We start from the raw sequence: 25198 nt of genomic DNA, 5'->3' as shown, positions 1-25198 counted from the left end.
CATTGATTAAATCACCGCAAACGTATTAATTTTAGGTATAAATAACGATCACAGCTCATGATGTATTTTCTCGCACTGTACGTCTAAAAACCACGTTGGACTCATCAATCTGGATGAAGAAAAGGAATTCCCTTGTTTGCTCATGCGCAGTGCTGGAGGTTCTGGTAAATCGGCTCGTATCTCTGCTTCAACAGCAGGATTTAACCACCAACACCTCAGGAGAGACGACTGAATTTCAAACATGTTTGATTTTCTTCTGACCTTACGATTCCTGATCGAGAGGCGTTTGTTAGAACCTCCTGGACACTACACGACGCACCATGAGGCTGAAACTTGCTCTGATTGAAACCATTTTCACCGACTGAAGAATCGGCCAGAAAAGGGGCAAAAACTGGTAGAGTGTATGCCCGGCATTAGTCAACAAATCTACCCTTAAATCATCTTTACGTGAACCAGGATCTGTTAAAGGCATTAAAATCACTTTGCTCTTTAAAATGAAGAATGCAGGCAGGTCTGAAGGCAAAGGTGTACATTAATATCCTTTATTCTAAAGGTGTGAGATCGCTGTAATGTGTGAAAGCAAACAAGAGAGATGGTTTTACATGACCTTGCAACCAGCTAACATTTGGTGATTGTGTATAAAGACGTGAAAAAGGATGGAACTAATCTGGTCTTTGACCTAAAAGTTAATGTGGAGGAAAGAAAAGGTGCGAGGCTAATGATGATACAGCCTCTATTAATGAACCAGCTCAGAAGAGAGTTAACAGTCGTGTGTTGAAGAGGTCAGGCAGCTCATCCTCAAAGGAAAGGAACTCGACCCTGTTTGATTTCTACTGTGGGCATGTGGGTGATGACACTATTAGCTCATTTAGCATTTGGGCATCAGCCAGCAGACACACAGCTTTTCCATCTTTATTGTTTTCTAGTGTTGCTCAATTTTTATTGTAGTTTGCAGCCTTTCAAGAGGCCGTTTAAGGTGCCAATGATGATTAGAAGGGAAATCACATCAGACCCCAGAGGGAATATGTGGATGGAAATTAAAGGCAAAAGGAAATTCACAAAAGGGTTTTGCAGAGCATAAAGTTAGGAAAGGTTCTGCAAAAAGTTAAAAAACACACAAAAAAAGAATTTCAACCCCCAGGAAGCTAAGTGCCCCCACTTAGCTTCCTGTAACCTCATTTCAAATAAAGGCTAGTAAGGCAAAATCCCTTTAGCAATTGGTAATTTATATCAGTAATCAAGTTCAACTTTAAATCTTAAATCCAGAATAGAATTTAAAATCCTCCTCCTCACATATAAAGCCTTAAATGGCCAAGCTCCATCTGATATCAGAGATCTGATTGTTCCTTATGTTCCTAACACAGAACTTCGCTCTCAATCTGCTTATGATGATTCTCAGTCATCCAGGTCAATGCAGAATCATAGACAGGTTTCAGATATTACAGGCTAACAATGGAACCAAACGACCCATTCATCGGTTTCCATTTGCATGTTTCCAAGCAATACAAGGCAAAAACTCATTTCAGCCACTTGTATCTTTCGGTCATGACCCAAAGCTCATGACCATAGATGAGGGTAGGAACGTAGATTGACCGGTAAATCGAGAGCTTTGTTTTTTGGCTCAGCTTTCTCTTCACCACAACAGACCGGTACAGCGCCCGCTTCACAGCAGATGCCGCAACAATCCGCCTATCGATCTCACGCTCCATCTTCATCTCGTTCGTTACCAAGACCCCAAGATACTTAAGCTCCTCCACTAGGGGCAGTGCATCCTCCCGAACCTGGAGAAGGCACTCTACCCTTTTCCAGCTCAAGACCATGGTCTTCGAAGTACTCAGCCCTCCGACATACGACGTCCCGAGTCGAGGAAAGCAGCACACCAGCCCTACTATAAATAGTGTGGGGTACTGCACTGCTTTCCCCTCCTCAGACGCCGGATTGTGGACCAGACTTGCTTCAAAGCCGTATGGAAGTCTTTCTCCATGGCGTCTCCGAACTCTTCCCACGCCCGAGTTTTAGCCTCGGCGACCAGCCGAGCCACCTACCGCTTTGACTGCCGGTACATATCAGCTACTTCTGGAGTCCCACAGGTCAATAAAGCTTGATAGGACTCCTTCTGCAGCTGGTGTCAACCAGCATGTTTGAGGATTGCCGCCCCGACATGCACCGACAACCTTGCAGCCCCAGCTCCGACTAGCCGCCTCAACAATAGAGGCACGGAACATGGTCCACTCGGACTCAATGTCCCCCACCTCGCTTGGAACATGTTCAAAGCTCTGCTGGAGATGGGAGTTAAAGCTCCTTCTCACGGGGGACTCTGCCAGATGTTCTCAGCAAACCCTCACAATACATTTGGGCCTACCAGTTCTGACCAGCGTCCTCCCCAACCATCGGCACCAACTCACCACCAGGTAGTGGTCGGTATAGAGCTCCGCCCTCCTCTTCACCCGAGTGTCCAAGGCATGCGGCCGCAGGTCAGATGAAACAACAACAAAGTCGATCATTGAACTACGGCCTAGGGTGTCCTGGTGCCAAGAGCACGTATGGACACCCTTATGCTTGAACATGGTGTTTGCTATGGACAATCCATGACGAGCACAAGTCCAACAACAGAACACCACTTGAGTTCAGGTCAGGAGTTCAGTTCAACTACGCCTCGCCAGGTCTCACTGTCATTGCCCATGTGAGCGTTGAAGTTCTCAAGAAGAACAAGGGAGTCCCCAGGAGGGGCACTCTCCAGTACCCCCTCTAAAGACTCCAAAAAGGGTGGGTAATCTGAACTGCTGTTTGGCGCATAAGTGCAAACAGTCAGAACCCGTCTCCCCACACTTATGCGGAGGGAGGCAACCCTCTCGTTCACCAGGGTAAACCCAAACGTACAGGCACCAAGATGAGGGGCAACAAGAATGGCCAGTCCTGCTTGGCGCCTCTCACCAGGGGCAACTCCAGAGTGGAAGAGTGTCCAGCCCCTTTCAAGGAGACTGGTTCCAGAGCCAGAGCCATGCGTCGAGGTAAGTCCAACTATCTCTAGTTGGAACTTTTCAACCTTGTGAATTAACCAGAGAGGTGACATTCCATGTCCCAAGAGCCAGCTTCTTTAGCCGAGGGTAAGAACGCCAAGGTCCCCGCCCACGACTGCCACCCATCAAACATTGCACCCACCCCTTTGGCCCCTCCTACAGGTGGTGAGCCCATTGGAAGGGGAACCCATGTTTCCTCTTTGGGCTGTGCCCAGCCAGGCTCCATGGGTAAAAGCCTGGCCACCAGGCTTTCGCCAGCGTGCCCCACCTCAAGGTCTGGCTCCAGAGTGGGGCCGCGGTGTGCCGTGTCCAGGTTATTGTATTCATCATAAGGGGTCTTTGGGCATATTAAATACTATGAGTCCCCAAATATGTAACATTGCTTTTTGTTCCACTGTAGATTATCTTTGAGGTTAGAATCAACCTGGAAATCTAAACTGACTGTGACTAACTGGATGTGCTCTCTTCATCCTCTGACATGGGAGCTGGCTCGGAGCTCGTCTGCCTGGCTGTGTGTTTCCTGGACGGGGCCGCCTGTAGAGCTGGTTGACAGTTGCCTTTTGTATCTATGCTTCTTTTTCTATGTCTGCTTCTGTCTCCTTGAACCCCAGTGGGCCTCAGCAGATGGCCGCTCACACTGAGCCTGGTTCTGCTGGAGGTTTCTTCCTGTTCAAAGGGAGTTTTTCCTCTCCACTGTCGCTACAAGCATGCTTAGTGTGAGGGATTGCTGAAGAGTCAATGAGTCGATGCAATCAGCTGGTTTTCCTTAGATACAAAACTTTGAATCAATTTGACTGGATGATCTGATGAACTGTATAAGTGTCTTAAGACAACATGTGTTGTGAATTGGAGCTATAGAAATTAACCGAATAGAATGTCTACTTTTCAGGAAATTCATATTCACATCAAGCATGGATGATGCTGGTCAAATTGGGGCAACAGCCTTCCAGAAAAGGAAGACTAGAAAAAGGACAAAGTTACACAAATGACCTGTTATAATGACAATAAACTCTGAGGTGGGCCGTGCCTATAAGGTCTGTCATGAAGAGGACTGTGGGCAACCGGATAGTTCCCAGCAGCAGCTACAGATGTCAGGAGGTCCCTGTGCTAAATGAACTCATGCAAGGAAGCATCATGCTACCTGGCCTTAGCTCCGCCCTGACTGACAGCACTATTCGGATAGCACTTATTATGGCGACGGCAGATGCCATAATATGTGCACTGTGATTTAATTTCCTTACTGATTTGAGGTAGTTGGATTGAGACTGGAAGGTTTTGTTTTTGCCCGTTGAATCTGCTGACATGACAGCTGTCCAGCAGACAGTCATTAGCGTCCTCCACAGAGGCCATTGCTAACAAAAGAGTTTACACAGAGTGTATCCAGGTAAACTCATAGACAAATGAGTGGAAAGAATAAATATGTGGTAGAGAGATATACAAGATGAATGCTGGATTTTTAGCCATTTGATGGAGGTTCAATTTCTCAGTCAAGTCATAATGATAGCTGGTAGGCAGCTGTGTTTGCTGCAACACTCATGGTAAATTACTCATAATCTCCTGTGGATTTATAAATCATCAACCATCAGCTGGCAGCCTTCATAGAAGGTTAATGTAACTGAATATATAAGCTTATCTAAAGCTGCCTGTATCAGATTATTGTGTCATGAAATGACTTGTCGTAGATATTCGGGTGTAGTTTTCTTACTTGTCTTTTAGGGCTTTTTATGTGCTGAGTGTGCTGGGTGGGGGTGTTTGTGTGGTTCCTCCAGGGCAGCGGGGGGCAAAACCACTCCACTTCACTCAGGTAGATCAGGAAGGAACAGTCAGAACCATCAACGCCGTAGAAGGCGTAGCAAGGGTCCGATGTCCACCGAGCACGCATCCACTGGAGGACAGACAGAGAGAAAGGGGCGTCGGAAAATGGTTTTAAACTTAGAAACACACAACTGTAGGCAACTGATGCCCATTAGAGGACCTCAGTTAAAGGGTCAACAGACTGCAGATAGTTTACTGGATTACATGTCGGCTAAATCCAATTTAAACTACCTTATAAAGCCAACCAAACTCAAGAGTTATGAGGTACTCAAAGGCAAAACCAAGCAAACTTAGGAGGATAACATCCTAAAGCATCGTCTTTATTTGGGTTGGGTGCTTGAACACTGCACCGTGATAAGGAAAAAATAAAAGCAAACATTCTATGAACTTACATCTACTTTTCCGGGGCATTCAGGAAAGCGGCTATCCCTCGGTACTTCACACTGACTCGCTGTGCCGTCTCTCAGCGCTGAAACAAGCAGGAAGACATGTATTAACTCGTAACATCTGTTAAAGTTGTAGGGAAACGGCTGTTCCAAGTTCGGAATTGCAGTTCGGAATTCTCCCGAGTGGTGCCCAACTTTACACAAGTCAGAAATCCCAAGTCTCCCAGAAGTTCGGGAGTCCTCTTGATATAAATAGAGTACATTTAAATACATGTTTAATCCAGAATGATTTGACATTTAAAGGATTTCTCTACGACTTTAATATAAGCCTGATGCTTTAAGGTCGAAGGCTCTGGATTATCTGTCTGCTCTGCTTTGTCAGTTCATGTTTATTGCTTTCTTAAGTTAAGCTTGTTTTGCTAACATTCGTTTTGCAGTAAAACTAATCATTCAAACATGCATCCATCCATTTTCTAAAACACTTAATCCCAAGCAGGGTAGCAAGGGGAGGTGGTGCCTATCTCCAGCTGTCTACGGGCGAGAGGTGGGGTAATGTAGTTACAGTAATTCAAAATAATCTATCATATACATTAATACATTAACCAAACAACAATTGGAAGGATCAATCAAAGAAAGGTTATGGGTGGCCCAGTTTTTAGCTCTGTAATTGTAAATGTAAAGTATAATATGAATTAGATGCCTAGTTTCATTATTTACTGTTATTTTGAATATAATTTCACCACCAATGTTCCTGGTGAAGTTTCTCGGTCATCCAGGTCAGAGTCTTTCCAAAAAAGTAAAAAAAAACAATCCACTGGACTTTGTTTTCAAGTTTGAAGACGTTTTACTTCCCATCCAGGAAGCGACCCCCATTCCAAAGGGGTGGACCCGTTCGTCCGTTTCAATTTGCATGTTTTGTAAACCAAAACTAGGCTTTGTTTTGGTCCACTCTATAAATCCTGGAACTCAACGCTATTTCTGACATTTTGAATTGAAAAAGTTTCCTGGATGGAAGAGAAACGTCTTGAAACTTGGAAGCAAAGTCCAGTGGATTGCTTTTGAACTTCTTGGGGACCAACAATGATGTCTGCTTACTTAAGCCTCTTTCCCACTGAAAATAAAAGGTTAGCGCAAGTTTTTCAAACATGGTCGACACGCTAACATTCATTTAGCATTTAGCTCCCTTTCCACTGGCAAATAAAGCTTGTCTAATCCCTCGCTGGCCTCTGCGTGTCCGGTAACATCATCATGCTGGGTTAGCATTGATGATGTCACCACTGCAACAGAAATTAGGAAAGTAAACAATGGAGAGCAGCATGGAAAGAAGCCAGGGCGTAGTCAGTGTGCTTTATTGTTTCTCTCTATTATCTGTTTGAATCACCAGAGCTGCTCCATGTTTATGGAATGGAAACAGTCGCTTCTGCCTGTAAGATCAGAAGCGACTGGCGTGGTGTGTTGACGTCCATATGTGGCGTTCAATTAGGGTTAACACATTTAGGTTTCTGAAAAGGAGGAAATTTTTTTCTGCGGGGGTGGGGGCGTGACTGGTGGTGGAGATAGAGAGCTCAGAGAGCTGTTTCTAACTGCCACTAAAAGCCCATTGTTCCCGGGTTTAATAGACTTAGACTTGAGGGCTGGTTATCCTCCCGCCGTTAGGTTGTCGGAAGTATGACGCAGATATTTTTGATTTATGAAGCGTGGTCTGCGCTATGTTATTCCACACCACAAAGCAAGAAGGACAATCAGGAACTAGCTGGGATTGTGGGTGTCCGTGTGTCGGGTTGACGAGCTTGTTCGCCATCTACAACCACTCATCCGGACGACACACAGTTCACCCGTGAGCATTCCCCAGAGGGCCGGTCCGTGGCGCTGCGTGTTCTGGCTTTGGGTGCAAACCAACAGACCGTCACACAGAGCTTCAAACTAGCGTCCAGCCCGGTGTCTGGGATAGCGTCCAAGGTGGGCCAGGCGTGGTGGACGGCACTACAGCCAGAGTTTCTGCCATTAGGTACCAAACAGGAAATACACATCGTTAGAGCAGGTGTAGAATCGACCAATCAGGGGCCTCCTTTCTCTCCCTCCTGCAACGCTACCTACAATTTTGGAATTTTGGGGGCATTTCTGCGTAAACTGTGTCACACACACAGGTGACCTGGTTTCTGACCATAAACCAGGGTTTAGAAAACATTTATTTTCATTTTGTATGAACAGAGTGTACACAACAACAAAAATTTAGTTTTCGACAGATCTCATGACATTTCCATTTTCTTGAAAGTGCAGTGGTGATCAAATGTAAACAACACACTGGACAAACTTTTTTTTTTTTTTTTTTTGGCCAGTGTTTAAAACTTGGGAACAATCGGCTTACCTTGATATAATGTATATATATTGTTTATTCTTAATGCACCTTTTTCCTGATTGTTTGCACCTTCTTTAATTACTATGCCAATATGTGACCAGTGAATTTCTCCGCTGTGAGATCCATAAAGCTCATCTAATCTAATCGGCTTTTAGTGGCAATGAGTAGTGAGCCAATGGCAGATTGTTAGCAGGTCGATGTCCATGTTTGAAAAACAGGCGTTAAACCACTATTTTCAATGGTTAACTCCTCTGCAGCTGATGCCACTAAAACGGAGACCCAGAAGCACAGAAACGGATTTCTCCCTGTGCTTCATAATCATCATCGGAGTCTTTCTATAGCTCCCTTTCTGCTCCCCAACAACTTTCCTTCGTCTCATATTTTCTCTGTTTCCATTTGCCTAATGAAAAAGGGACATTTTTCTTCCTCAGGGTTTCTCTCCTGTGACTGAAAACATACACAGAGATGCAGAGTGTCTGCAAATATCATTACGACGGCAACAATGAAAATGTGGCCATTTAACTAGATAAAGGCTTTAGTTCTGTCCCTGCCAGCTATTATATGAAGAGGGACATTTTTAACCGTGTTTCTCTCTTCGCTCCCATGTGCCAAAACATGAGATGAATAAACTGCCACTGAGCCGTATGATAATAAAGTCTGCCAGCAGGATTTCAATTCCTCCGTGATTAGAGGAAGGAGCAGAGTCTTCATTGTCTACTCCCACCCAGCATGGGGAAACAAACCGAGATGTAATTCTTATTTATTTTAAATAAAGGATTGTTCTCAGTGGAAAACAGCAAAGGGGAGTAAAGTCGTTTCAGTGTTATTTAGGTTTTGATAAAAAAAATGTAAAGAAAGATAAACACCGGATGACTGGTTTAATTAAGAATGTATCTTTCATTCCCATTTCTTTTCCTGTGAGTCGATGTTTAATCCCCTTCATGAATATTTAGGATACTGCACATATTAATGATTGCAATTCTATGTTCTCTGCAGGTTTAAAACTTAAAAATAATTAAATAAACACTTACCATGCAGTAAAATCTGAAATCTTGTTTTTAACAACAAGTTTTTTTTTTTTTTTTGTTATAATTTGTTCCTAAAAACTGGTCCTGGAAAGAGAGGGTGGTCTTACAATCAGGTCTTATATTAGAGTCATTACGGTATGCAGAATACCAAGACAGGTAATAGTAACTTAGTGTATTAAACAAAGGCAACAGTCACATCTACATTCAAAATCCCTGACTACCAACTCAAACTATTGATGTCCGCCACCAAAAACTCCGACCTCGAACCCATAATGGTCATTTTAAACGTACGCTTTAGCTACCGTGCAAAGAATAAAAAAATCCCCTTTCATCATTACATTTATCTGTCATTAGCTGCATTATCTAACATCTTTTCATCGGTGCTCAGCTCTATAATCCAGTCCTCTGCATCTTTACTCTTTCTCATTATCATCTGTTTTTCTTAATGGCTTTTTAAAATGATGTTTTTGGGAATTGTATAGTTAAAGGAAGCGCCTTAGGCTTCACTCTATAGCCATAGTATGAAAACTGTTTTTAATAATTTCATAACATTATTTAACTTCTTAAGGTTTTATGTTGACCTAACTCAGCTTTTAAGGATTCAATGATTTCCCAGCTTGATGTTAGATAGAAGAAGACCATATTTCTGCTTCATGCGCTGCATCCAGAGCTGGGGGGCCATGGGGAGCATTCCCTAAATGGGCTGACGGTCTATTCCAGGCCCAACAAGCCAGTGGTCGCAGTGGGCCATTTTTCTACTCCATAAAATGCAGCAGTGTACAGCAGGAAAGCAGGAGAAGATGTCAGCGGCCCCTCCTAATATGAAAAGAAGGAAGCAAGAAATAACGCACCAACTGCCCTGATGCATGACGCCTCCTGCAGACGAAGGAGGCTCAGAGCATTAAGGAGGGGAATAAACAGCCAATATGAAAAAGGAGAACAGAACAAAAGAGAAAGCAGCGGGCGTAGTTAGCAAGGATGCTAAAACAAGAGGAGAACGAAATGACTGGAACAGAGAAAGTTTGTGTCAGAAAGAGATGAGGAGGAGAAGAGAATAAAGAAGAAAAGGCAGGAAAACTGAGCAGGAAACATGGAAAAAAATATTGCCAGTTAGAAATGTAGTGTGCAGGGTTGGAAAGGGATTGTAATCTAATAAGATCTTATGCTACATTCAGACCTAAAGCAGCAAAGGCAGCAGGAGCAGCTGGTTTCCATGCAAAGTCAATAGTTGACGCGCATCAAGGTGCAGAAAAAGGTCCTGCAGCGTTTTAAGCAGCAGGAGCAGCGGCGCCTCATGAGCATACCAACCATACCATACCAACTTTATTTATAAAGCACTTTAAAACAACCACAGTTGATACAAAGTGCTGTACAATTTAAGAACACAACATAATAAAAGTCATTTAAAAACAGTTTAAAAAAAACAAAAACATACAATTTAAAAACTAGATCCCACTGGTGTTGAAAGCCAAGTAAAATAGATGGGTTTTAAGACGAGCTTTAAAAGAGCTTTATGAGCATCTGAGGCGCTTCAGAAGCAGCAGCTGCTGGAGTTAAAATGTAACTTTATCTGCTGGACGCGCCGCATCAACCAATCAGAGAAGCTGATCTGGGAGCTGGCAGGGAGTCAGACGCAGCGCTGCTGATGCAGAGCGCTATGATCACTCCTCTGAAACAGTTTATTAACGCCTAAATTAACTTCAAATGTAGGAACCTGCCGGCAGAATATGTTGGCTTTTATTATCCTGCTGCCTGCAGTTTGTAGCACAGACCTGAAAAACGCTAACATCTACTTCCAGCCGCCACCAACAGGAGGGGAAAACCCTGGAGAGGCGAGCGGGCCTGAGGCAGCTGCTGCTGGGGATTCCCAGTGCAACAATTGAGATCAGGGGAACAGAAGACCTCACCTGTTCAGCCAGGCCAACAATTCCCTTTATCGACCCTCCTTTCAGAGACATAGACAGGTATGGGGCATTGCAGGCTAACAAAGAAGCCAAACGACCCCCATTCCAAAGGGGGGGACCCATTCATCCGTTTCTATTTGTCAAAAAAAAGTCAAGTCAAAAAGCCTTTATTGTCATTATATTCTGCGACAGATACAATGAGATTTGGGACTTCCATAACAGCTACCGTGAAATAAAAATAAAAATAAAAAATATATAAATATATTAAAAGGAAAAGGAAATGTAAACAGTTACAAAAAAATATATATATAAATATATTAAAAGGAAATGTAAACAGTGAAAAGGAAATGTAAACAGTACTGGCACAGATTGTGGGGGGGGGGGATAGGGGATTTGCATGTTTTCTAAACTAAAACCAGGCTTTGTTGGGCTGCTGGATAAAACCTGGAACTAAACGCTATTTCTGACATTTTGATTGAAAAATCTTCCTGGATGGAAGAGAAACGTCTTCAAACTTGGAAACAAAGTCCAGAGGATTGATTTTAACGTTTTGGATGACTGAGAATCTTCAGCAGTACTTTTGTCCCTAAAAAATAAAAATACTTAGGCAACAATACAAGCAAATCTTTAAAAAATATTTTTTTAAGTTTAGAAAAAATCGTTATCAAAGTGCTGTAGTATCACCACATCCCACCAGAAAGGCTTTGAGTAATGAGAGGAGTGTTTTTAAAGGGAGGTCACTTTAGTTTCACACTATTAGGGTGAGAAGGTGTTTCTAAAGAGAACTTATATTTACTCAAATACCTTAAAGCCAAAGCTTCTTCTTAGCTTAGCTCAACATGCAGTTTGTAAAATGACCAATATTATTTTGTATTCATGTTGCGAAAGGAGAAATAAGGACAAAGCATTAAATATGAGAGTTTTACTGTACCTCTGCCTTGCATCATGCTCGTTTGCAGTATCTGCTCCATCCTGACGGCCATGTTTGAAACATTCTGAGCTATAGCTTGGATCCTCTCCACCAGGCCAGCTGGTTGGAACCTTCGTTCAAGCGAAGCACAAGAAAAACACAGATACAGCAGCAGACGATTAGAGGTGAGCAGATAATCATAGTATTCATGGTTTCATGTCTCTTAATTCCGGCGTACAGTGCGTTTTTTTTTTACACTTTTCAGGTTTCAGCCTGATGGTGCGTGGTGTGGTGTACGGGGGGTAACGAGGGGCGATCAGCCTCTAACAACCACCTCCCCATCAGGAATCAGAAGGTCGGGAGAAAATCAAACATGTTTGTAATTCAGTTGGCCATCTTAAGGTGGTCAAGGGCGAATCGCTCAGTGGGAAAACAAGGATTCTTCTTCTTCCCTTCAGATGAAAACTCGGAATCATGGCGGGGGGGCAATGAGTGAAATGGAGTTCTTTCTGTAAAATTGACAGACCGTAGTAGCCACGTTAGCTCAGCCATGTCTTTGTCCAAATACGTCGTCTCCTTTTCTTTTTAGGGCTTTCAGCACTAAACTGCCCAAATATCCAAGGCAGCGCGTTTCACTCTAGTGAGCTCTAGTGAGAGGAAAAACTCCCTTTTAACAGGAAGACACCTAGCCTGGTGAGACCATCCTGATCTCGCGAGCTTTCAAGGTTTCACTCGCTTATCAGTCTGGAGACTCTCCCTTAAAGAAAATTTGGAGCCGTTCACCAAACGAACGTCCAATCAGCGTTGGCTTTGAGGCGGGTTGAGGTGTGACGCAACGAGAAGCGCCACAGTTCAGTCTAAAGAACATGGCGGCTTCAGCCGATGAAGCTAGCGTTAGCGTGGCTATCGAGCAAGTTTTATGGGAATTACAGAGTATTTCTTCACTGAAAGAAGAGCAAAACACTGCTCTGGAGGCTTTTCTCAGAGGAAAGGATGTTTTTGCTCTTCTCCCGACTGGTTTCGGCAAGAGTTTGATCTATCAATTGGCTCCTCTTCGTCGTCGCTCTGTTAGTACGTCATATGCTTCGTTGATCTGATTGGTTTATTTCGCCCGTCTATCACCAACATAGGCCAATCAGCTAACCAGTATTTTCGCCCCTTCCCAAAATTACTTCAACAGAAGGTTTCAGGTTTCAGAAGGAGTCAGGTTAGAAGAAACCTCCAGCAGAACCAGAAAAAGAAGAACAAAATCTAGTTAGAAGGTCAAATATAACCGTAACCCAAAACTAATAAAACAACAATGACAAAGTGTTTGGTTTAAAGAGCAGTGCTGAGGTTGGGAGGCGGGGCTTGGCCTAGCTAAGCTTAGTTCTTTAAAAGCATGGAGAGGAAGTTCGTTTTTACTGATATAACTTTTGAGGTGAAGGATCTTTCACCCAGTTGACCTCATTAGAGTTTCTGTCAGAATCAGTTGTCTTGTCTCATGGTGATTTAATACAATACATTATAAAGAGTTATTTAAAGAGTTTGTCCTGAATGATTGCTTATCAGGAAAAGAACTGGAGGTAAAAGCTTCAAGGTGGAAACACTGAGCTTTCTTGACAAAACCATTCCAAATATTTCAACGTGGAGAGATTCACCCAGAAAAGATGCAATTATAAAGGTTTTATTGACATGAATTAGGACCCTGGCAGAAGACAGTATGCTGTGAATTTATGGAAGCTCATTGGTAGATTTCCCTTATGACAGAAAGAAGGCCACGATTCACACCATTTTATCATCCGGAGGGGGAACACATTTAATTACAAAACCAAATTCATACAGCTGTCTAAAACACTTCATACATCCAGCAACGCGTTGTCAAAAATTCTGTTATCCCCCAACCTTCAGTCGATTCAGGGCAGCATTTATAGTTTCCACATCGCATTACGTAACTGCACATGCACGGGAATATCATGTGGAAAGCTTACTGGAATTCACGTGGGCTGGTCTGCGTCAAAGTCACTCCGACCCTCAAAGAATGTCTATACAGATGTTCTCTGTTTTGCAAAACCTCGTCATATATCATCTAATTGCATACGAATAAGGCATTAGGGACTTTATTATTGCTAAGACTCATACTTGAATTTCAACATGTACTGTTTTGTTGCTAAGTAAGTATAGGGCCACGTTTAAGGATAAATTCTGATTCTGATCTGATATAAGATAATAAAACTGCTTCTACAAATTGACATTCACTTGGATGAGAAACTTAGGAAAAGGATACGAGTCTTTTAGGCTGTAATTTTATATTTCTACCTTATTTTATGTTTTATTTTGAGAAAAATGTTGTAATATTACATGAATAAAGTTATAACATCAGGAGAATAAAGTTTTAATATTACAAGATAAGGGCGTGCAGTTGGCGCAGTGGTTATGGCTCATGACCCATGTACGGAGGCCTTAGTCCTTGACGCGGACGACCCGGTTTTGAATCCGGGTTCAAATCTGGTCTGTGGTCATTGGCCGCCTGTCTCTGCCCCTCTCTTATACCCCCTTTTCCTGTTAGCCTGCTGCCAGGCAAACGAGATACTAGTGCTGTAAAACAAAAAAAAACAAAAACATACAAATAACAAGAATGAAGTCAAGACAAAACAACCCGTTTCAGAAAGAAAGCTTGGAGCTCCGCCCAGCAGATGATGTCAGACCAGCTCCACCAATCAGCAACCAGAGTCCACTTTGACATCCTGCCCAGTTTGATGCTGCTGCTAAAAGATTTCCTGATTTATCAAACCGATGCTAACGTAGAACTTCACATGATGCTCCACATTCCTCATTTTAGGGAAGAAAGGGATTCTTGGAAGAGTTGTTATAAAATACGACTTTATTCTCTTAATATTACGACTTTATTCTTTTATTCTCCTTATGACTTTTTCTTAGAAAACTCTGGGTCACTTCAACGTTTTTGTTGTTGGAATTTGCTCAGGAAAAATTAGCAGGAAATGGCTGTAAAAGGTTGGAAAGAATCGTAGCCCAGGACTTCTAAATAGTTAAATGGGTTAATGAAGGACATGAAACGGCTTCATTAGCCTGATTTATGCTTAACTTGCAGCAATTTTTGCTTTATACAAGAATATTTCTGTTCTGAGACAGAAAAGTAAATGTAATTCTTCTCAGGGTCGAATACAGTGACCTGTTTTCACCTCTATGGTATTTTCATGGTTTTTGTGCATAAAGTGAATTGCTTAACAGTTTGCAGCATTTCATTAAAGGAAAGATCCACTCATATTCAGAATAGAAACTTCTAAAGTTCTTTAAATCTGAAATGATTCCATCCTGTTCAATAAATGATCGCAGCGCCAATTCACCCTTCAGATGCAGAATAAAGATTGTTTCTAAAAACCTGAAACATTTTTGGCATCGGAAGCAAAACCTCACCAGGCTTCAGAATCAGCTGTTATTCGTTATTTTTAATTTTATATTTAAACATGAATGTTTTTGGGCCCTATAGATATATATATATAGATATATAACGCAGTGAAAGGCGTCTCTCTAACATCTATAAATATTAATATCAGTTTATTCTGGTTCTCTTGTGTTTTCAACAATAGAAAACATTCAATAAATTGATGTTGGAGCTCATTTTAGGAAAATACAGAAACCTGATCAAAGAGTTCAGGTGGAGAAACTGTAGCTCCATCAGCCCCCACCCTTACAGCGCCCCCACCCTTACAGCGCCCCCACCCTTAGAGCGCCCCCACCCTTACAGCGCCCCCACCCTTAGAGCGCCCCCCACCCTTACAGTGCCTCCACCCTTAGAGCGCCTCCACCCTTAGAGCGCCCCACCCTTAGAGCCCCCCACCCTTACAGTGTCTCCACCCTTATAGCGCCCCACCCTTATAGCGCCTCCACCCTTAGAGCGCCCCACCCTTATAGCGCCCCCACCCTTAGAGCGCCCCACCCTTATAGCGCCCCACCCTTATAGCGCCCCACCCTTAGAGCCCCCCACCCTTACAGTGTCTCCACCCTTATAGCGCCCCACCCTTACAGTGCCCCCACCCTTATAGCAACCCACCCTTAGAGCACCCCACCCTTACAGTGTCTCCACCCTTATAGCGCCCCCACCCTTATAGCGCCCCCACCCTTAGAGTGCCCCCACCCTTATAGCAACCCACCCTTAGAGCGCCCCACCCTTACAGTGTCTCCACCCTTATAGCGCCCCACCCTTACAGTGCCCCCACCCTTATAGCAACCCACCCTTAGAGCGCCCCACCCTTACAGTGCCCCCACCCTTATAGCTACCCACCCTTAGAGCGCCCCACCCTTACAGTGTCTCCACCCTTATAGCGCCCCACCCTTATAGCGCCCCACCCTTATAGCGCCCCACCCTTATAGCGCCCCACCCTTATAGCGCCCCCACCCTTAGAGCGCCCCACCCTTATAGCGCCCCACCCTTATAGCGCCCCCACCCTTAGAGCCCCCCACCCTTACAGTGTCTCCACCCTTATAGCGCCCCACCCTTACAGTGCCCCCACCCTTATAGCAACCCACCCTTAGAGCGCCCCACCCTTACAGTGTCTCCACCCTTATAGCGCCCCCACCCTTATAGCGCCCCACCCTTACAGTGCCCCCACCCTTATAGCAACCCACCCTTAGAGCGCCCCACCCTTACAGTGTCTCCACCCTTATAGCGCCCCACCCTTATAGCGCCCCCACCCTTAGAGCCCCCCACCCTTACAGTGTCTCCACCCTTATAGCGCCCCACCCTTACAGTGCCCCCACCCTTATAGCAACCCACCCTTAGAGCGCCCCACCCTTACAGTGCCCCCACCCTTACAGTGTCTCCACCCTTATAGCGCCCCCACCCTTATAGCACCCCACCCTTAGACCGCCCCAACCCTTATAGCGCCCCACCCTTAGAGCGCCCCCACCCTTACAGTGCCTCCACCCTTAGACCGCCCCCACCCTTATAGCGCCCCCACCCTTATAGCACCCCACCCTTAGAGCACCCCACCCTTATAGCGCCCCACCCTTACAGTGCCTCCACCCTTAGACCGCCCCAACCCTTATACCACCCCACCCTTACAGTGCCCACACCCTTAGACCGCCCCAACCCTTATAGCGCCCCACCCTTATAGCGCCCCACCATTAGAGCACCCCAACCCTTAGAGCGCCCCACCCTTAGACCGCCCCAACCCTTATAGCGTCCCACGCTTATAGCGCCCCACCATTAGAGCACCCCAACCCTTAGACCGCCCCAACCCTTATAGCGCCCCACCCTTATAGCGCCCAACCCTTAGACCGCCCCACCCTTAGAGCACCCCAACCCTTAGACCGCCCCAACCCTTATAGCGCCCCACCCTTATAGCGCCCCACCATTAGAGCACCCCAACCCTTAGAGCGCCCCACCCTTAGACCGCCCCAACCCTTATAGCGCCCCACCCTTATAGCGCCCCACCATTAGAGCACCCCAACCCTTATAGCGCCCCACCCTTATAGCACCCCACCATTAGAGCGCCCCACCCTTAGACCGCCCCACCCTTAGAGCACCCCAACCCTTATAGCGCCCCACCCTTATAGCGCCCCACCATTAGAGCACCCCAACCCTTATAGCGCCCCACCCTTATAGCGCCCCACCATTAGAGCGCCCCACCCTTAGACCGCCCCACCCTTAGAGCACCCCAACCCTTATAGCGCCCCACCCTTATAGCGCCCCACCCTTAGAGCGCCTCCACCCTTAGGGCGCCCCCACCTTTAGAGCCCCCCCTTACAGCGCCCCCACCCTTAGAGCCCCCCCTTACAGCGCCCCCACCCTTATAGCGCCCCACCCTTATAGCGCCCCACCCTTAGACCGCCCCACCCTTATAGCGCCCCACCCTTATAGCGCCCCACCCTTAGACCGCCCCAACCCTTATAGCGCCCCACCCTTAGAGCGCCTCCACCCTTAGGGCGCCCCCACCTTTAGAGCCCCCCCTTACAGCGCCCCCACCCTTAGAGCCCCCCCTTACAGCGCCCCCACCCTTATAGCGCCCCACCCTTATAGCGCCCCACCCTTATAGCGCCCCACCCTTAGACCGCCCCAACCCTTATAGTGCCCCACCTTTAGAGCGCCCCCACCCTTAGAGCCCCCCCTTACAGCACCCCCACCCTTAGAGCACCCCCCACCCTTACAGCGCCCCCACCCTTAGAGCCCCCCCTTACAGCACCCCCACCCTTAGAGCACCCCCCACCCTTACAGCGCCCCCACCCTTATAGCGCCCCACCCTTAGACCGCCCCACCCTTAGAGTGCCCCCACCCTTAGAGCGCCCCACCCTTAGAGCCCCCCCTTACAGCACCCCCACCCTTAGAGCACCCCCCACCCTTACAGCGCCCCCACCCTTATAGCGCCCCACCCTTAGACCGCCCCACCCTTACAGCGCCCCCACCCTTATAGCGCCCCACCCTTAGACCGCCCCACCCTTATAGCGCCCCACCCTTAGACCGCCCCACCCTTAGAGCGCCCCACCCTTAGAGCACCTCCACCAACTTTCATCACAAAGTTACAGCCTTGTTTCAGCGTTTCTTTGTCTTAAAGGAAAAACCTTTGTGTTCGATGACTTCCTGATGTTCCTGAGGATGATTCTCTCTCTCCCAGCTGGACGTTCTGTGTCACCCAGTAATCCCACATCTACAGTCTGCTGCAGAGTGAGCTGATCCCCAGAGATGAACGCAGAGGGAACAAGAAACACGGCGGCTATAAAAGGAGCAATAAAGGCAGCAAACAGATGAAAAGACTGAGAAACAGGGATTTCACTATGGGATCTAAACAGGACAAAGAAAAAGAGGGAAAGGAACAGGAGCCAGAAACATACTTGGAATAAAAACTGGCAAAAAAAAATAAAGGGAAATTATCAACTCTATTGCTAATATCATCGCAAAGGGCCACGGTCCTTTCAACATCGTAACTTTTTTTAAATAATAAAAAACTTAAAAAACTAAACTTAAAAAAAACTTAAAAACTTAAAAACTACTGAATCAGTAAATGTTCCATATAGTGAAGCTTAAAGTATAATATTCTCACCTCAAATGATCATAAAATGTACTTTATTGATCAACAGCAACAGAAAAGAGAACTTTTAACTTTATCCTCTGAGCTCTGTGAGCGCTAACCTGGAAGCTGCCGCAGTGCATGCTGGGACAGCTATCAGTCTGGAGAACGGTGTCGCTACCCATTCCATCAAGGAAGCACAATCCGAACTACGCATGCGCAACAGAATGAGTTAGCTAACGTTAGCCCGTCTGCAGCGGCCAGGGCTAACGTTAGCCCGTCTGCAGCGGCCAGGGCTAACGTTAGCCCGTCTGCAGCGGCCAGGTCTAATGTTAGCCCGTCTGCAGCGGCCAGGGCTAACGTTAGCCCGTCTGCAGCAGCCAGGGCTAACGTCAAACTGTCTGCAGCAGCCAGGGCTAACGTTAGCCCGTCTGCAGCGGCCAGGGCTAACGTTAGCCTGTCTGCAGCGGCCAGGGCTAATGTCAGACCATCTGCAGCGGCCAGGGCTAACGTTAGCCTGTCTGCAGCGGCCAGGGCTAATTTCAGACCGTCTGCAGCGGCCAGGGCTAACGTCAGACCGTCTGCAGCGGCCAGGGCTAACGTTAGCCCGTCTGCAGCGGCCGGGGCTAACGTCAGCCCGTCTGCAGCGGCCAGGGCTAACGTTAGCCCGTCTGCTGTGGCCAGGGCTAACGTCAGCCCGTCTGCAGCGGCCAGGGCTAACATTAGCCCGTCTGCTGCGGCCAGGGCTAACGTTAGCCCGTCTGCTGCGGCCAGGGCTAACGTCAGCCCGTCTGCAGCGGCCAGGGCTAACGTTAGCCCCTCTGCAGCGGCCCTCTCTCTGCATAGCCATGTGAGAAGGACCGCTGGCTCTGATGGAAGTTTGATTGTTTTATTTGGCAAAATGTTCATTTGATTTGTGTTTATCTGACTGTGTTCAATATTATTCCCCCAAATAAATGAAAAAAATTCATACCGTATTTTCACGACCATAAGGCGCACCGTACTAAAAGGCGCACTCTCAGTTATGTGTCCCATTTCTGTATTTAACACACGCATAAGGCGCACCGGACTATAGGGCGCGTTTTTTATATACCGGTACATGTCCTCTACTACCTTTAAATACCTCTACTGCGTATTTAAAAATACAGCGGGGGCAAAACTGAGTATGACTGTGCTTTATTCATGTATTTATTACAAAGTATTAATCAAACCTGGCAGCTGGCCGTGAGACAGACACATCGCAGATGACACAGCGCTGTGATCACTCCTAAATTAACTTAAAATCCTGAAACCTGCCGACGGAATATGTTCGCTTTTATTGCCGGTATCCTGGTGCCTGCAGTTTAAATTATTTAGATGAAAAACACCTGCCAGCTGCCAAGGTGAACGAAAGGATTTCTCCTGTCGGTGCACCGCTGGTATGTGGGGGTCTGAGCGCCTCCGACAGAAATAGATAATCTGGATGAACTGACTGCAATTATGAAGTTTTCAGGTGGACTTTCTCACTTAAAAACATATTAAAACTACTTTATTCCCCCTGATCACAGCAAATATAGCTGCAAGATTTAGATTATTTAGATGAAAAACACCTGCCAGCCGCCGCGGTGAAGAGGAGGAGACCCGCCCAGAGGCTGCTGTTGAATTAAGTTTTCAGGTAGAAAAATACAGCGGGGGCAAAACTGAGTATGATTGTGCTTTATTCATGTATTTATTACAAAGTATTAATCAAACCCATCAAAGTCATCATCCTCTGTTATCCTCAGCATTCCTCTGAATAAAACAGCTGCGCTAAATCAGACATGCCAGTTTCCCCTTCTTCGCTGTCAGTCACTTTCCGTGCAGCGCAGCTCCTCAGAAATAATGCCGGCTTTTGCGAAAGCTTGAACAACAGGGCCAGCAGACACGTTAGTCCATCTACAATCCATCCGCAAACGGTGGCGTAACTTGCCCGGCGCTGCCTTCCATTTATCCTGAAACTGTGGTCTCCGTCTGTCATCCATCGCACCCACGCCGCTCGCAGCCTTACTGTGAACGGCTGCTCCACACCGATGTCGAGTGGTTGAAGCTCCTTTGTCAGACCTCCCGGGATAACGGCGAGCACAGCGTTCATTTGATTCACCTTTTTTTCACATCGGCTGTGAGATGGGCACGCAGCGATGGTGATGCGTGGAAAAAACCACCTGGTCTCCTCACATACACCTGCCTTTCATCATCTCCTCATCTATCCAGCCTTTTTCATTTGCCTTAATATGTCATCAGAGCGCTGTGTCTGTCTCGCTGTCAGCTCCCAGATCAGCTTCTCTGATTGGTTGATGCGGCGCGTCCAGCAGCAAAACTTCAATTTTTCCATCTCGAGCAGCAGCAGCGCGTTGGCGGTGCGTCAGATACTTAAAGGCTCCCGAGGCGCTGCACCTGCGGCTCAAAACGCGCTGCAGGACCTTTTGCTGCACCTATACGCGCGTCAACCATTGACTTTGCATGTAAACTCGCTGCTTCTGCTGCACCTGCTGGGTCCGGTTCACACCGATGTCGAGCGGTTGAACAGCGAGCACAGTGTTAATTTGTTTCCCCATGTTTTTCACATCAGCTGTGAGATGGGCACGCATGGAGTCACAGATTAACAGCGATGGTGATGAGTGGAAAAAAAACACCTGGTCTCCTTACATTCAGCCACTCTTTCATCATCTCCTCAATGAGGTGGTCTCAAAAGTCGCAGTTACAACACACATAGGGCGCACCGCACCAAAGGGCGCACCGCACATTTTGAGGGGAAAAAAAGACGTTTAAGTGCGCCTTATAGTCGTGAAAATACGGTAATTTATTATTATTATCTAGAGACTATTAACACCAGGAGGTAAAATGCAGCTCCAGACAAGCTATGAATGCGGTGAATGTGGTATGCAAACTGCTGATGTACATCATCCATCAGATTAGTTTTGATCTCAGCTTGCAAGAGAGTCAGAGAAGAGCTAAAGAGCCTCCAATAAGCTTCCAAAAAAGTTTAATAAGTTCCAAAACAATCCACTGAACTCTGTTTCCAAGTTTGAAGACGTTTCTCTTCCATACAGGAAACTTTTTCAATTCAAAATGTCAGAAATAGCGTTTAGTTCCAGGTTTTATCCAGCAGCCCAACAAAGCCTGGTTTTAGTTTAGAAAACATGCAAATTGTTTTCTGGATGGGAAGCGAAACATCTTCAAAAAGTCCAGTGGTTTGTTTATTTAACTTTTTAAAAGTTTTTGGAATGACAATGACCTGGATGACTGAGAATCTTCACCGGCCTCCAATAAGGTTCAACAAGAACAAAATGCATCTTGTAGCCTTTATTTAAACCTTATGTGTGAGTAAAGCTTGAATCTCAGCACAGGAAGGACAAACTTAAAAGTTTGCTCACCTCACATTAATGAAAACAGAACTTTTGAACTAGTTCATGTTGCAATCCCAATTTCAGTTTTAATTTGTAATATGACATTCAAAGTTAGATATAAACTCTGATCGACAGCTAATTTATTCTGAATTCATCCATGTACAGAAGCAAGCTGTTTAAATCGTGTCCCCAGAGAACAGAAGATGATTGTTATTCAATGTAATTATTAATCAAAGTGATATACATTCCAGTTCAATTAATAATGGCGTCGGATAACAGGAAAATCAATCCGGTGGAAAGAGGCGGAAAGAGGCGCTCTCTTTGCCCGACCCGGCAGTCTGAGTAGAGGATCCTTTTATAATTGGTCTGCAGTTATGCCATGAACTTTTCATTTCAGACGGTGGACTGAGCAGCGCTCCTTCAAACGTTCAAAGCTCAGCAGGATGTACGTCTGAAAGGGTATTAAGATACTTTCAAAATGAAAATTAGCGAATTTTTTAAGCAAGTACCTGCAGCAAAGGTTAAGTCGGGCATACGCTGCGATATTTCAATCGACACATGATGCTACAGCTCAAACTGTACGAAGAAACCGCAGGGTTTAAATTTCAAAGCTCACTATGTTTGATGTCTAAAAACCAGATGGGACTCAACTCCGCAGTGAGATGGCGCTACTCGGACTCGTCTATCCAGAAGCCAAACCAGTAGCAGAGGAACATGAAGCTCACTAGAGTGAAACGCGCTGCCTTGGATATTTGGGCGATTTAGTGCTGAAAGCCCTAAAAGAAAAGGAGACGACGTATTTGGACAAAGACATGGCTGAGCTAACGTGGCTACTACGGTCTGTCAGTTTGACAGAAAGAACTCCATTTCACTCATTGCCCCCCCGCCATGCTGCTGGGTTTTCCTCTGAGAAGAAGAAGAAGAAGAATCCTTGTTTGCCCACTGAGCGATTTGCCCACGACCACCTTAAGATGGCCGACTGGATTTCAAACATGTTTGATTTTCTTCCGACCTTACGATTCCTGATGGGGAGGTGGTCGTTAGAGGCTGATCGCCCCTCGTTACCCCCTGGTCACTACACCACGCACCATCAGGCTGAATGTCGGTCCGAACAAGAAATTCTTGGAATTGGACAGAAAAGAGCAAAAAAAAAATCGCACAGTGTACGCCCGTTTAAAGGAGGATCACTGGGCAGTAAAGGGAAGATGTCTTTCTAACCTGACTCCGGCAGATGGATTTGCTCCGCATATCCATCTGGAAACCTTCCGTTGAAGTAATTTTGGGAAGGGGCGAAAATACTGGTTAGCTGATTTTCCTATGTTGGTGATAGACGGGCCAAATAAACCAATCAGATCAATGAAGCATATGACGTACTAACAGAGCGACGACGAAAACACAACCACAAGCCAGGCTACTCTTGCTGAAACCAGTCAGTCTTCTCTCAGTGAAGAAATACTCTGTAATTCCCATAAAACTTGCTCGATAGCCACGCTAATGCTAGTTTCATCGGCTGAAGCCGCCATGTTCTTTAGACTGAACTGTGGCGCTTCTCGTTGCGTCACACCTCAACCCGCCTCAAAGCCAACGCTGATTGGACGTTCGTTTGGTGAACGGCTCCAAATTTTCTTCAACGGAGAGTCTCCAGACTGATCTGCGAGTGAAACCTTGAAAGATCGCGAGATCAGGATGGTCTCATGAGGCTAATGTCTTTCTGTAGTTAAAGGAAAAAACCGCTCATATTCAGAATTCAAACTTCTGAAATTTCTTTAAATCTGAAATGATTCCATCCTGTTCAATAAATGATCAGTGTTTTTAATTCAGAGTAATTTCCATGTGAATGTGCTTTACTGGAGGCATCCATGTTTGTCAAAGAACACTACTGCCACCTACTGGTTAGTGACATTGTCACGGTGCGGTATCGGCTGTTGATCAAGTCCCAGTGCTGTATCTGGTGTTTGTCACAACGCGCTATTATCCAAGTCATCTTGAAAACATTCTTCTTCCAAATGTTGGCTACATATTACGGGTTTTTTCTCTGGCCAGAAGTTCGATGGCAAATCCTCCCTCTTCAAGTTGGCGATCCAACGACCAACCCGTCCGTGGAGGATCAGGAATCAGAAAGGTGGAATAACTCTTTTTTTTCACTTTTACCCGATGTATTCCAGCATCCAGCTGCCATGCACGTGGGCATTGTCAGTTTCACTATAGCTCTGGTGAATTTCAATGGTGAAGTCCTCTGGAAATCTTCAATAATTGTTGTTGATTGCAGATGTGTCTAGTAGTTCCCATTGATTTAGCTTGGAAAGCGGGGAGAATGGCGCTAGGCTTACCGCACCGTGACGTCACTGCTGGAAGATGGCAGGAGGGAGGGGCTACTATATGTGGGCAGAAATGGCCGCTCCCAGACTTGCAACGAAAATTATTATTTTAATTTTTTATCAATTAATGCTAAATTCATTAAATCGCTGGAAACGTATTAGTTTTAGGTCTAAATAATGATCCATTGATTATTCCTGACCAGACTTTTTACAATCTGCCCTCTTTTTCTGAGCACAGTAGTGAATCATCTCTGCATCTTCGTCACCACCTCCATCTTATTTTCCCAGGCTCATTCCTGCCCCCCTCCCTCTCTTGTTTTTCTTCTCAGTTTTCTGCTCTAACGAGTGGCGGCCCCACGGGCGAATCCTAGGCCGGGGCTCCAGACATCAACTTCCGTTCACTGCTACATGGGAGAGTGTCAGAAGCAATGAAGCTCACACCGAGCTGAGACTCCCACCCAGCATGTGTGTCAAAGTATGTCTTTTTAGAAATGCACTCCTGACTGGCCTGGAATTTGAGAGACGTTTTCATAAATCTCTATTTCTTCCTGTTTACTGCTTCCCCCGCCGGCAGAAACCCCCGTTGCCTCATCAGTCCTGCAGCAGACAGGATGAGGTGTAAGAAGAGAGACGACATATTTGAAAACGCCACAAGAACACTAACAGACAGACTGTCAGAGTGGAAATAAATGAGAGAGTATAAATGTGTTTTCAATGCATGTAACTCCAATATTCTTAAAATTGATTTTTGAAGAATTTACCTGCAGACTGAAATATGGAGCAGAATAGTCAGCACTGTCTCTACTTCCCTCTCTTTTCTGTCACCACTGATTCTGACTGGAGATTTTCCTCTGTATCAGGGGTAACCAATTAAAAACCAGCGGATCCGAATAAAGAAAATCATCAACCAGTAAAGGTCTGGAGACATTTTTAATTATACACTGCAAAAAACATCTAGAAATAAGTAAAAAATGTCTTAAATTAAGTGTATTTAACCTTAATTTGAGCAGGTAAATAAGATGACCTGCCAATGGAATGAGTATTTTTACTCCTAAAATAAGATGATTAGATAATATACACTTGAAA

The 25198-nt window shown here is 45.6% G+C and overlaps 1 protein-coding gene across 5 annotated transcripts in view; it reads right to left on the bottom strand.

Moving 5' to 3' along the window:
* Positions 1-25198, bottom strand: part of LOC119774231 (alpha-1,6-mannosylglycoprotein 6-beta-N-acetylglucosaminyltransferase B-like) — a 226576-nt gene that overhangs the window by 120431 nt on the left and 80947 nt on the right. For all 5 annotated transcript variants that reach the window (XM_038271639.1, XM_038271640.1, XM_038271642.1 and 2 more), the window contains 3 exons: positions 11444-11553; positions 5228-5304; positions 4726-4905 (listed from right to left, as the gene is read on the bottom strand). In XM_038271639.1, coding sequence (XP_038127567.1) covers positions 4726-4905; positions 5228-5304; positions 11444-11553 — 367 coding nt within the window. The remainder of the gene's footprint in view (positions 1-4725; positions 4906-5227; positions 5305-11443; positions 11554-25198) is intronic.

Source organism: Cyprinodon tularosa, unplaced genomic scaffold (genome assembly GCF_016077235.1).
Source record: "Cyprinodon tularosa strain WSP-4 unplaced genomic scaffold, ASM1607723v1 ctg801, whole genome shotgun sequence".
NCBI classification, from domain to species: Eukaryota; Metazoa; Chordata; class Actinopteri; order Cyprinodontiformes; family Cyprinodontidae; genus Cyprinodon; species Cyprinodon tularosa.
This window is presented reverse-complemented; position numbering and strand designations above follow the sequence as displayed.